The following is a 13,836-nucleotide window of genomic DNA, read 5'->3' on the forward strand; positions in this document are numbered from 1 at the left end:
GAGGAAAAAGCAGTGAATGTAGGTGCCCCAAAAGTGGGTGGTGACAGTATCACCCTCTCCTTAGCAATGCTAATCCTCTAGCTTTTGAGTGTTGAACTGACAGTATTCACTGTCCTGTACCATTTCAGCACTTCCCCAATTTTCCAGCTACTGCAGAAAGGGGATATATTAATGTACACAGACACATACCATTTTTCAGAGCACTTAATCTGCAGTTCCTTGACAGTTCAAAAAATGCATATATTTTGGAGTGGCACAAAGGTAATGACTAGCAAGTAAATGGATCTGAATTTTTTATTGCACGTGTGCAAAGTTCTCTTTCGTTCATATTTCTGCCCTCAAATTGGTGCAAATTTATCTACCCACCTCATTTACTTGGCAACTATTAAATTTGCATACATTTCCAGGCAAAAATATTGCACAAATATTCCTGACAGCTTGAAAAAAAGAAAAAAAAAACCTTAGAGATGGCATAATGGAAGTGAAAAAATGAGACACATTTGAAAAGTAGAGTAAGTTAGTACCTTCCCTTTCTGGTGCAGGTAGAGATTGAGGAAAGTGTTGGAAATATGGAGGGCACTGATAGCTATCAGTTCAACACTTAAAAGCCAGAGGATTACTTTGTTTTAAGGGTAATATTTCCCATTTCCCCTGTCCTTTTGGTACACTGACTTTTTGCCTTTACTTTTGAGCAGGCAATTCATTAATTGATAGCTAGCAACTGTACACAAATGAGCCTTTTTGTAGTTTGGTCTTGTCAATTTTCACACGTGCTACCTGCTCCATTTCACCATTTTGACAACTGAAACTTACAAGACCAGTGAGAAGTCAAGACTAGACATATCAGATGGCCAAAAATGAGCACTTGAACACTTGCAAAAAACAACTCCAAAAAACGGACCCTTAAAAATGTTACTCAATTTTCAGTGTCTGAACAACAACAACAACAACAACAAAAGCTTCCCAATTTTGCTTTTTCAAGCTCCTAAAATTTTGTTTGCTTCTTTGTTTTAATGGTGATGAATGAAAAAGTATAGTAATCAGAGCAGGGAGTTGGAAATAAGATGGACTCTGTTATACTTGGATACTGGCTGTAGGACTGGAAAGGAAGGACAAACCATGGTAAGCCTGAGGGTTTGGCATATGTACTGGGCATTGCTCCATGAACAAGTCACTCTGTGTAACTTATTCACAAGGCTGGTGCACTGCACCCACTATTTTCTTTTGCTATTTATTCGGAAGTTGCTGGTGGTGGTTTCTCCTCTCCAAGAGTGTAAAAGAAAGACTTAAAGTTCTTTGGTGCGAGCCAAAGTTTAAAATGTCCTGTGTTTGTCAGGTATTATAAGACTTGAATGGGCATGTTTCTGATTGAATGAGTTAAAACTTGTCTGTGTACATTCATCTGGAAGAGGATTCAAGAGTGCAAAATGTTTCCACTATTGCAAAATGTAGCTGCTAATAACCCAGTGGGTAGGGATATAGCTGTTGTCACCCTCCCAGGGAGCTGTGTGGCTAATGGGGCAGGTTAGAAATCTAATAAATAAATAATACCAGATATTAGTATTTGTTATATACTAGTGATGGCAGTGATCCAAGCAATTCTTATAACTATCAATATGTATTTGCAGTATACATGTGAATTTATCAGTTGATGTATACTGGTAAGCATGGCATAGGTGTAGTTTTGTATAAAATCAAAGAGCAAATTAATATTTAACAAGATGTCAATATTCAATCATTTAGGGATAATGATTCTGATCTTTAATGAGATAAAAACTATATTTTCAGTGAGTGTAGAAGAGCATCGTTGCGTAACTACACAAAGCTGAATTGAACATTCTATTGTGCTCCCATTCTAATTCATAAAAGCTGTGGGCTGGTTCGCATGTAACAACAGTTACTGGGTGACGTAACCAGGGACTGTTAGAGCTGAGCAACAGTGAGCAAATGTACTTGCCCCCACTCCCTCCGGCCAATGTGGCGCACTTCTGCTTTCAGACAGCAGCCTAAGAATGTTGTAATGTCTGGACCAAGAACTCTGAGTTGTTCAGGGACTAAATTCACTTAAATGACAAAACTGTTGGGCAAGCAGTGGGTTGTTTAACCCCTTAACAATCCAGGGTTCCATGAATGAACATCAGAAAAATTCTTAATTGAAAGTGGAAGCAACAAGTGTGACTGACAGCTGTTTGTTTGCCTGTCGGTTGGTTGGTTGGTTGGTTGGATGGAAATAGCTACATGTGTCCTACTTATTGAAACAGGTGAGATTGTTTGGCTTAGAAAAAAAGGCAAATAAGAGGACATATGGCAGAGTTGTATAAAATTATGCATGGTGTGTAAAAGATAAGGAGGGAACCCTTTTTTCAGCATAATACTAAAACCTGGGGTGATCCCATAAAGCTGATTAATGAGAGAGTCAGGGCAGAAAAAAGGAAGTACTTCTTCACACCAGACATAGTTAAACTGTAGAATTTGCTTCCATGAGATATTGTGATGGACCTCACTTTAAAAGGTTTAAAGGGGAAGTGGCACATTCATGGCTCTCAGTGGCTACTAGCCTTGATGGCTTGTGCTGCCTCCACTGCCAGAGGCAGCATGCTTATGCGCACCAGTTGCATGGGCCGGAGGGGAGCATTGTAGTCCTGGCCGGTCTGGAAGATTCCATGGGCAGCTGGTTTGCCACGATAGGATGAGAAATTTTCTTAGATTGCAAACTTTTGAAATTTCCTGAGAAAACACTTTTGAGCCGGTGTTGGAGCTGGAACTTCCATATCCATACTTTTCTGAATTTTACAATGAAAAAAATAAAATAACGTACGAGAAAGACATATTTTAGGGAAATGGTGGACAAAAAAAGCATATTTTTATAGTAACATATAACCTGTATTGTAGTAAAGGAAAATATATTGCAAATATGCAATTAGGATACATACAAATGAAAATGCATACTTTTTTCTTTTAAAAGAAACCTAAACTGATCTGGAAACTTGTAAAATTCAATTAAAATTGGAACAATTAGAAATTGTGTAAAACTAAATTTGACAGACTGAATACATGAGCTAGTATAGGCTCAGGGTAGTGAGTAAAGAATTTTAGTCTCATCCCTTTCCCAATGTATTTGATTTCTATGTGCAGAGTCAATTCTCTTTTTTGTCCATGTTGCAAGTATTTTAACATGGTATTTCCATGTGTAGTTTTAGAATCTGTGATATTTGTGAAAGTGTAGTTTGTAAATATTTCACAGATGTAGAATAGATTTTGTGCTGCTGCAACTTATTCCTGTTTTTAGGAAGGAAAAAGACACAGTAAGAAAGTGAAACATGAGGGGGGAAATAGGAACAGCAATGAAGAAAAACAGTGTTTTCATGAGAAAAATTGCTGACAGAATTTTTGTAAGCATTTTCATTCTCTTTCCTATACCTCACTGAACAGGTATATATATCTGTCTTTAACCATCCTTGAACAACCTTGTTTTTAATATATTTAACATACAAATTTAAATGTCACTTTGACCTTAATCTTATATCCTTGTCTATTGTTTTATTCTCATAGACAGGAATAGTAGAAGCAAGTGCAGATATGCAGGGGCTTTTTCTAAAGGGTTGATTACTTGCAGTGTGTCCCATTCACTTATCTTCTCTAAAGTCTGTTGAAAGTAATATACTAAGCAAATGCATAAAAAGCCATTATATTTTCCACTATAAAATTACAATGAGAACTGCACTTATTAATTTAAAAGAAAAGTATATTTGTGACTCTAAATCATTTTTCATATGCACTTTGTGTGCCCTCTGAGACTCAAGAAGGCCTTGGTCGAGATGGTATGTCAAAGTTCCCTTATCTACTATAGAGCTGATGCTAAGTTGAAGAAGAAAATTTTATCTTAAAATACTTTCTGGATTTAAGTGAGAGCTCTAGCTCTATCTTAAGTAATAGTAGTCAAGTTGTACCCTACATGAGCAATTTTATCAGCTAAAAAAACAACTAAACAAAAACAAAGAACCAGAAACACTGGGATTTAGTGGGCTCTTTAGTGAAATCAACTAGAATATCACAAAGTAACAGGAAAGTGCTTTGTTGTTGTTAGTTGCGAAGTCACGTCCAGCCCATTGCAACCCCATGGACAACATTCCTCCAGGCCTTCCTGTCTTCCACCATCCCCTGGAGTCCACTCAAACTCACACTGGCTGCTTCAGTGACTCCATCCAGCCACTTCATTCTCTGCCGTCCCCTTCTTTTGCCCTCAATTGTTTCCAGCATTAGGCTCTTCTCCAGGGAGTCCTTCCTTCTCATTAGGTGGCCAAAGTATTTGAGTTTCATCTTCAGTATCTGGCCTTCTAAAGAGCAGTCAGGGTTGATCTCCTCTAGGCCTGACCGGTTTGATCACCTTGCGGTCTAAGGGACTCGCAGGAGTCTCCGCCAGTACCACAATTCAAAGGCCTCAACTCTTCGGCACTCAGCCTTCCTTATGGTCCAACTTTCACAGCCATACATTGCAACTGGGAGAACCATAGCCTTGACTATACACACTTTTGTTGGCAGGATGATGTCTCTGCTTTTTAGTATGCTAGGAAAGTGCTTTAGTTCTCCGGAACTCTTCTCCCAACTTGATGTTGAACAAATCATCATCGTATAGTAGCGAATATGCAGCCTCCCTTTTCTTCACCAGTTAGTAACTAGGATTATTCTTCACACATCTTGGATTTAGGAAAATGGCTCAGAAGCCAGGCAGACTGACACCACCATTCCTCATTTTAAAAATGAAGCATGGAGGCTAAGTTATAGGTGAAACAAGGCCCAGTCACTTTGGAGCTGCTGGTATCTGTCTAGCTGAAAGTCATTTCCCATTCCAGAATATTGATGTTATCAAACTGGTGCTAACCGAAATAGAATAAAATTAGATGAAGATTCAAAGTTAATGCAACAAGGCAAATTATATCCATAATTCAGCAAAGAAGTTGCTTGCTGGTGCTACTAACAGAGCATCTCCAAAGTGGCCAGCAGCCTGTAGAGACATCTTTTAAAATAAGAGGAGAAAAAAGAAAAGGGCTGTGTTAAATTAATAAACAAGCAGCTGCATTTCCTTGCCGGCACTACCCTCACTCCAGAAGCTTATATGAATAATGGATGTTCAAAGATGCAAAATATACACCAATATTCTTTTATTAATGAAATGAATATTGTTTTAAGGGCATGGCTAGCAATAAATTAGAAGCAGGGAAAAGGGAAAAGACAGTGTAAAAATGTGGCATTTTTAAATCTAGTAATTACTGAGCTGACAGAAAAGTAAGACCTAACACTCAAAATGCATGCATTTCAAAGTAGATGCCCTGAGAGCAGGACATCCTAAACTATGCCAGTCAGCATGTCACAACATACCAAAAATAAAACCTTACAGAATGGACATGGTAACAGCAAAGCTCACTGCTGGTTTAATGCCTAGGTAAGGATGTTACTGTAGTCATTGGTGCTTTACGAAAGAAGCTTCAGATTTATTAGCACCAAACTATTATAGATGATCTGGTAATCAGATGCACAGTATGTAGCTGCATATTTCCCATCAAGATCCTGCACTTTTACTAGGTTTCTGCCAACATCCCCCCTTTCTGTAGAACTTGCAGTATCCCTTAGCTTCCTCTGGAAAAAAATGTCCTTCCTGTCAAAATGTGGTGATGGACAGCTAGACTTAGTTGGAATGAGAAACATTCTTAATTGTTCTAAGTATAGCTAAAAGAGGAATGGCTGTGGAAATCAATACAGGACCAGAACCACCAGTGAGCATCTTGCTTGAATAGCAGACAGGGAATTAAAATTCTGCCAAAGCAATATGGTACATCCTAAATAATGAAGCATCATAAATTAGTGCTTGGTGGGAAGTAGGAAGCCACTTTTGTCACAAACTCCATCATTTTTTGAAAAGTTCCCATAAGTGAGTGCATTGTTTTTAAAGAATTGTGTGTTCTCCCATTCATATAATTGCACAATGGGAATCTTGGAATGCAAGAACATTTAAACCCACTGATTAGTGATGTTATTTTCTTCTGCTGCCTGCCTTGACAACATTCCAAAATTCCAATGTCAGAAGAGTTTACATAGTACTAATTCTCCAAGAATTCAGCAAGGATGACCACAGATACCATTGGTCTTGAGAGGGGTTTCGTGAACACCTCCAATAACACAGCAGAAGGTTCATTGGAGATGTGCAAAAAGCCATGCAGAGTAAGGTAGAGGCTACTTTATGCAACTTTATGCATGTGCCAAGCCTGAGTAATGCTATGTAATAAAAAATATATGGAATTAGTAATGACTCTCACATTTAAGAATTTTTATTCACCTTGAAAGGTGTTTTCCCACTCTTTCACACTTGAACAAAGCATCTTTCTTGGCAGACAATAGATCAAAATATACAATATCTTTGATCCAAACAGAACTTAATTTTAATAATGAATTCCCCGTTCATTTGAAGCTGGTAACAGAGAAGGATCCTAAGGCGTATTGAAGATGTACAGACAGATGGACAGACAGACAGACAGATTTCCTGCCTTTCTTTCATTGTGTAATGCAAGGCAGCACACCAGCTAGTTTCCAGTGCAGGCAATGAGTCTGATCCAGGCCTGCCTACTGCACCATTTTGTTTCCAGGCTATTTATTTATTCAAGTTATATATTGCATTCCATATTTTGCAGGTGTCTGAGACAATGTACTATAGAAATAGAGTTAAACATGTGCCTGTTCTAGGCCTGTTCATGAGAAGCTCATAGAAATTAATGGCCCAATGAACTTGAGAAATTGTACATGTAGCCCCTTTATGCACATGAATCTCTGCATGCAGGTAGGTACATCTTTGGAGGCCTCTACCTGGAGGCATGTGGCCATAGCACTTGACTTTAGGAAGACTAGCATGGCGCCACTCTAGTGGCTGGACTGCAGTTATCATATTTTAAATCAAACTTCTGTTAACAACTGAAAAATTGTTGTTATTGCTAAGTCTGGGATTAATACAGAAATGATGCAATGTTAGTCAACTTTTAAATAAACTCCTTTTAAGCATTTTAAAAATTCTAATCTATGTTCATAGAATAGTAATAATGCCATTCTCTTCATTTGTTACAAAGTATTATGTGCTGTAAATGCTATATTCGTACGGCAAATATGAACTTAAATGATTATATTAGCATATAATCAATATAAGTTGGTTTTAAGCCTAAGCAATGCACAAGGGTTTGAAAACTAGCAAGGGGTTCCCCCACCCAAGGGTCTCTAGTAAACAAAGAATCTTTTGCAAAACATAGCAATTGCATTTTAGCGTCCTTACTCAAAATTATTGCTAGTGCTTAAAACGTAAGGATGAACTTTTATTACTGCTTTGTATTACTATGTTAAAGATTCTTGCTGTAAAACTATTAGTAGAACAATTCAGCCTAACTGAATCCATTTGCTATAGAAATTCTGCCCATTTTCTGCCTTTATTACATCATTTTTGAGCCCTGATTGCATTATTTTAGAGCATGGGTTGCTATAATAGTATTTTGCACTAACCTGATGGATTTCGTTTTCATCTTGTTCTCAAAAATGCCCAGTCTATAAATACATCTTCTCTAACTAGGATCACAGTATAACTGGTAAATTTTCCAGAAGAAAAACAGTTGTGCATGTCCCAAGAGAAAATGATACATCCTTTGAAGTTGAATAACCTCTTGATTGCATTATTTTTTAAAAAGAGCCCATCATGATAAAGAGATTTTTTTAACATTTCTTGACTTAACACTTAGATTCATTTGGTTTCTAAACAATCCAGTCATGTTAAGCCTCCCTTCCTCCCAAATGGGTAGATTTACAGTTTAGAGGCTAAGACTTTATGCTTTCTGAATCTGCAGGGAACTCACCTTAAATCAAAATGCCATCCAAATTAACAAAGCTTAGAAACCTGGGTTAGGCCCCGTATTAAATCAGACTATAACACAGACTGAAACCTCATGGTTACAGTGAAAAAATCTTTTTGGGGGGAAGGAGTCGAAAGAGCATAGCTGGAGGTTTATTTGGCAATTTTGCCACAACTGTGCCTTCTTTCAAAGAGACAAGCCACTGCTTGAACCGATCGTTACTTATCCTTTTGGCAGAGGATCAATTAAATCTTCAAAATGGTTTCCCTTTTGCTTGGTTCTTCCCCATATACATCTATCATTTCTTTAGTTGGAGGGTCTTTGCAGTCCGTTCTGTAGTATTCATTCAGAAACAAATAGCATTAGCAGAATCTTGAAATGGCTGTTGTTCACAGTTTGTGGAAAACCCGGCTTAATGAACAGGCATATTTGTAATACAGAAATATTGTGGCTGTAGGAGTAGATCATACCAATTCTCTGAGATAAATACCATCTCTGCTCACTTAAGAATGTTAATGTGTGATTCTATGCATGGAGAATGTTCAAGGTTCTATCCTATGTGCTCTCACCCTAGGCTGGGGTTCCACAGGATTATTTAGTCTCAACTCTGAAAGCATGTGAACTAGTTCTGGGGCCTTGATGACTGAGCCCCCACCACTTTGCCACTGCCACAGAAAGCATTGTGCTGGTTATATCTCCAAGGTTGCCAATCAGTCTCAGAGAAGAGGAAAAGAGGTACACTGGTGACAGAGAAAGAAGGAAGCCGGAGTTTTATGCCACATACAGGCGGTGCCTTGGCTCCTTCCTTCCCATCTGTGCTACTTTGTCTGTAGGGCCACCAGATGCCTCTGTGCCTTGCTCTGTGCATTGTTTGTGTATAAGTCTCTGAGGTCAGAGGCTTCTGTACATGAAGGATATGGAACATTAAACTGAGCACTTAGAAGTTTAAGTTTCTCCTTTGTTTTGTGTCTCTACCTTAGCTTAGGCATGATTCTAGAAGAGTCAGTGTGGTGTAGGTGGTGTAGTGGTTAAGAGCATGGGACTGGGACTCAGACGATCTGGGTTCTAGTCCCCACTCAGCCATAGAGCCAACTGGGTGAGTTTGGGCCAGTCACAGACTCTCGGCCCAACCTACCTCACAGGGTTGTTGTTGTGGGGATAAGATGTAGGAGGAGATGTAAAGCTGCCTTGAGCCCTTTGTAGGAAAAAGGCAGGATATAAAACGAAAAATAAATAAATAAATAAATCAGGTTTTACCTCCTTCATTTGACCAAATTGTTCTGAATTTCTACTTGCCAGAGTAGGGGAATATAGAAGTAGGGTCATTCAGTATTATGCCTGTAACCTGAACCCATTACAGTAAGAAATTAATAGCATCCAAAGGTTTAACATGTGGCAACCACATGTGTTTGTGTGTGTGTGCGCGCGCGCACTTGTGCATACATACACACACTTAACAGTGTTACACTGTGTTTTAATAATTTGAATTGTGCGCTTGCATGTTAATTTAGCTATGTTGTGAGACAATCGTGCAAGACAAGGCTGGGGGATGAGGGACTTTTCACTTGACCTGGACAGCTTTTAGACCAGGTATATGGGAGAACGAGCAACGAGAAACATGAGGGGGCCAGATTTGCCATTTCATACCTAGCCTAATTTCATTTATTCTCATTTTATGCCCCTGCCAGACCACCGCTCTTGATAAGGAGAGGCAGGTTTTCCGACGAAGACGCAACCCGGATGTAAGGGCACGTTCCAAGACGCAGCAAGCACCTGCTGAACTCAACTCCGAATCGGAAGAGTATTCACCAAGTTCATCTGAGACTGTTCGCTCACCCAATTCACCCTTTTAATAAAACACTTCTGCTGAAGGTCTTGGCTTAACCCTTTGAAATTCTTTTAAAAAATCCTCCAAACCTGTGTGCAACTGTTTTATTTGATTTTGTCTGTATCAGTTGCTTGCTGAAGGAACCCTAGAAAAGGTGTTTACAGTATCTTTGTAATAATAATTTCCTTAGGCACACTCTTATGCAAGAGTGGACAGCAAAAAGGCCTAAAACTCCCAGCAAGCCCCAGAGTTGGGGGCTTACTGGGAGCCGTAGCCCTTTTTGCTGCCTAAACTTATGTAAGATTGCACCTTAAATGACTGAAATTATTTTTTGTTCTCTGTCTAGATTGTGACTTGCTGCTAATGTGATCCTCAAAGGGTTAAGACTATTTTGCGCTATATATATATATATATATATATATATATATATATATATATAATTTTCAAAGGGGGATAGAAGGAATGAATGTTTTCAATCAAGCTAGGAGCTACAATATGTGACTTAAGCAGATGTTAACCCTCTTGAGTGCATAATCTTAAATAATCTTGACTTGCCCAGATGAGCGCTTTATCACCACTCATTTTCCTAGAAGTCTTTACTCAGTGGTCTGACCAAAGTGCTATGTAATTCCAGAAGATGGGCCATGGCATTTTGGAGTCTGTTTTTAAGCTCTTATGCAGCGATACAAATAGTGACTAGAACCTAAAACTAAAACAAAATGACTGGACTTCATTAGAAGCACACAGCATTACTGCAGAGGTCTGGAAGTGGGAGTATCCTTCTATCTGTATTCTGCAAAATCTCCCTGGCTCCCACATTTTGCTTAAAAACTTGCACACTGCTTTCAAGCCGTTGTATTTAGAAATGATCTAACCATGTTTAAAGTGTAGTCTGCCATGATCACTCGCTGAACTTATTTCACAGGTGGTAGAGCAGTATAAGAAAGATCTATGTAAGGTGGTGCGGCAGCCTCAAAATTGCATTTTCCTGTTTTCAGAGCAATTTCTTGGGAGTCTAGTTGAAAGAATGGCACAGCATCAGCACCATACAGAGTAAGACTGTACATGTTATCTATGTATGTGCACAGGTACATGCAGAGGGCACATTTGGGAGGCAGCAATAAACACAATCAGTTTTCACATACCATGGATTCTTTCTCTGGACATTATTTTGCTTTTACTCCTACAGTGAGAGATTCTGTTCACAACGGTGGGGAAAAAATGCTGTAAAGAGGAAACGTTATTCTACAGGAACTGTAAATTGAGGACGAGGCTTGAAATTCTAAACGTAGTAACGTTTGTTCTTAAAATTAAGTGACTAGCACTTATTCACCTATTGTGTTTGTACAAATATATTTACTAGAGTTTAGTGTGAGAGTGTGTGTATGAGAGACAATGAGTGGGACTAAAATCCCAAAAGTAAATGTTGTTCCATCAGTGTTTTGAAAACACAGTTAAATTACACCAACATTTAATTTTTATTGCTTTCATTCCAAAATGTAATGATGTTTGTAAAAATGGTCCCTGTTCATTCCCCTATACCTTTGAGTTGAGGTTTTTAAAACAAAACAAAACAAAAAACAAAACACCTTATTTATAAAGCATGATTCTCAAAAGTGTTATTGAGAAGGCTTTAGCAGAAATGTAGGATACTGAAAGTTCACATGTGGAGTTTTTAGAAATTCTAGACGCTCTGAGATCTGAAATACAAAATAACTGAGATGGAAAAAGATCACAAAGTCTGAGGTCTTAAAAACACCTAGAACATTTAACTTCTGCTGAAGTTAATGGGACATAAGCAATTTAACTACAGAGCGAATTCCATCCAGAAGGATGTGAACCACTTGATTGTACAAATTCATTACAACATACCTGATGCAAACCTATTGGAGCCATCTCTGCCAACCATCTTCGTCAGTTTCCTCATGAAAATGACTTCTGAAGGTGATCCATACATGGTCCAAATGCAAAGTTTATCCAAGTATGGATGAGTTTTAGGACAGTTCTTGCCCATTGTATGGCATTTAATGAGAACTGATGCCTTTGAGAATAAGTACTATTGCAAGTCATTCACTGCAAAAAAAAAGATGAACGGGTGGCCCAGCCAGTCACATTCCTAGTTATCATTAACTGTTATATTTGTGATGGGAAAGTTAGTGTCAGCCCACCTCACTACATGGATAACCTATCTGTGCTCCTGGACTATGTGTCAACAACCCCCAAGTTCCATAGCATTATGCATCTTCCCTGTAAGGCGGGCAATGTAACAAAATCATATTGATTGTTTTAATAGTATAAGTAAAGAACACTCTTGTCTGCTGACTTATTGTTCATGTTATTTTATTTTCATACATCTTCATGTTACCAACTTTTGAACTAGTTGCAAAGCAGTGATGGGAACTGATTGGGCATCCAGACAGTCCATAGCTAGCCAAAACATATAGAACTCTCCCTTATCATTGTATTCATTTTTTAATTTTAACTAAGTTTGGTGTATTTAAATAAACAGAATTTTCCCAGGGATTTAGGTGGATTGGCAGCATGATTCCATTTGCCCTTTTTTGCCACAGCAATGCTAGCCATCAAACCAATCCCAAACTTGCCAGCCAGTGCAACACTTGCATTGTAATCCCTGGTTGTGCTGAAAAGAATGAGCACGGCAACTTTGTGCCAGCTTCCAAAGCTCCTATGAACTCCAAAAGAAAACCAGTGGCAATGCTGTTCTCTGGAGTGTCTGATATTCCTTTGGAGTGGCACCATTATTAATCACTGCAGCAGATATGACAATCTTCTGGCTATAACTTGTAGTTGAGTTTAAACAGGGATGGTATACATTTAACTCTCTAAAGATTCATGAAGCAATTGATGCTGCACTAGAATATTGCACAAAGTTAGACACTGTAGCTGTTAAAACAACCTGACTGTTGCATCTGTAATAGAATTTCTATGGCATGTTGCCTTTTCATGAACTTTTAAAAAAATCATGTTCATGCAAGTACCCAAATGCACTGTTAAAGTGCATCCAGAATAAGCAAGAGGTGAGGTTTATTGATTTCTCTAAGCAATCAAGTGTATTTATCATCAGGGTTCTTTCTACACATTTACTTTTGTGTGTGTGATTTTTTTAAATCCCCCAAATATGAGAATCCTGCATGCAATATGACCTTTATACAAGAGCATGTGAGAAATGAGACACTAAAAGCTATGAAGAGCTTGAAACTTTGTCTCGTGCACCGGCAAATAATTGGTCCAATAAAATAATTCATATAATTCCTGAACAATGTACACTCTTGTCAATTTCTTTGGCTTTCCTTATTCTTTCCCTGCTTAAAAGCGGCTCAGTTCCCATAGACATATTTAAGATAAGAGGTTCTGATATTCTGTTTTTGTCCTTTTATGTTTTGCATTAAGACATCAGCATATGTTTTTATAATGTTTGAATTGTGCAAACTGGTAAGAATGAAATCTAGGCTGGCAATCTAGACATTAATCTAGACTGCTGAGAATGAAAGAAAATTTGGCTCCCTCTCAGATTGCTGTATCAATGCTGGTGCTGAACTTCACCCTTGAATGTCATTTACCAGGGTACTTGTTGATTACACACCAGGTTGTACTGTTGCCACAAATCCATACCCAGCTAGTGTCCATTGTAAGGTCAATGGAAGGACAAATAAGAGCAGCTTCAGGGCTACCTATCACATTTGAAGTTTTGATTATATTTCCATATAAAAGGGTGTCTGGAAAGAAAAATGCAAACCCTAAATAACAGTGCAAGCACAGATGAACCCCAAAGCCTATGAGAGGCTAGGCTTGCAGAAAGACAGTTCTTTATTATGTTTTGCAATTCTTTATTAAGTTCCATTTAAGGAACACAATGGCATATACATAATACACTCATCGCTGCAGCATTTGTGATATATTCTTCAGGCTTTAGTTGCTAGGTTAATCATCTAGGATTAATCATCCAGCACTAAGGAGCAAGTTTCTCTCCTCACAACACTGGGCTCCCTTTCCTCCTCTGACTGCCCATGCCTGACAATCTGCTCTGGGTGGTCCTACAACCTTCCAAAGGAGATTTTGAGGATGCTCTTGGAGCTGTAAGATGAAGAGAAGCTTACTGCCCTT

The 13,836-nt window shown here is 38.5% G+C and overlaps 1 protein-coding gene across 1 annotated transcript in view; it reads left to right on the forward strand.

The window, feature by feature from the left end:
- DCLK1 (doublecortin like kinase 1) overlaps nucleotides 1-9,761 on the forward strand; it is a 317,888-nt gene extending 308,127 nt beyond the window's left edge. The window contains exon 24 of the mRNA XM_044442669.1: nucleotides 9,572-9,761. Coding sequence (XP_044298604.1) covers nucleotides 9,572-9,629 — 58 coding nt within the window. The 3' untranslated portion in view covers nucleotides 9,630-9,761. The remainder of the gene's footprint in view (nucleotides 1-9,571) is intronic.
- Nucleotides 9,762-13,836: the final 4,075 nt, after the last annotated feature.

The sequence above is a fragment of the Varanus komodoensis genome, unplaced genomic scaffold, assembly GCF_004798865.1.
Source record: "Varanus komodoensis strain SLA01 unplaced genomic scaffold, ASM479886v1 scaffold4, whole genome shotgun sequence".
In the NCBI taxonomy this organism is placed as follows: domain Eukaryota; kingdom Metazoa; phylum Chordata; class Lepidosauria; order Squamata; family Varanidae; genus Varanus; species Varanus komodoensis.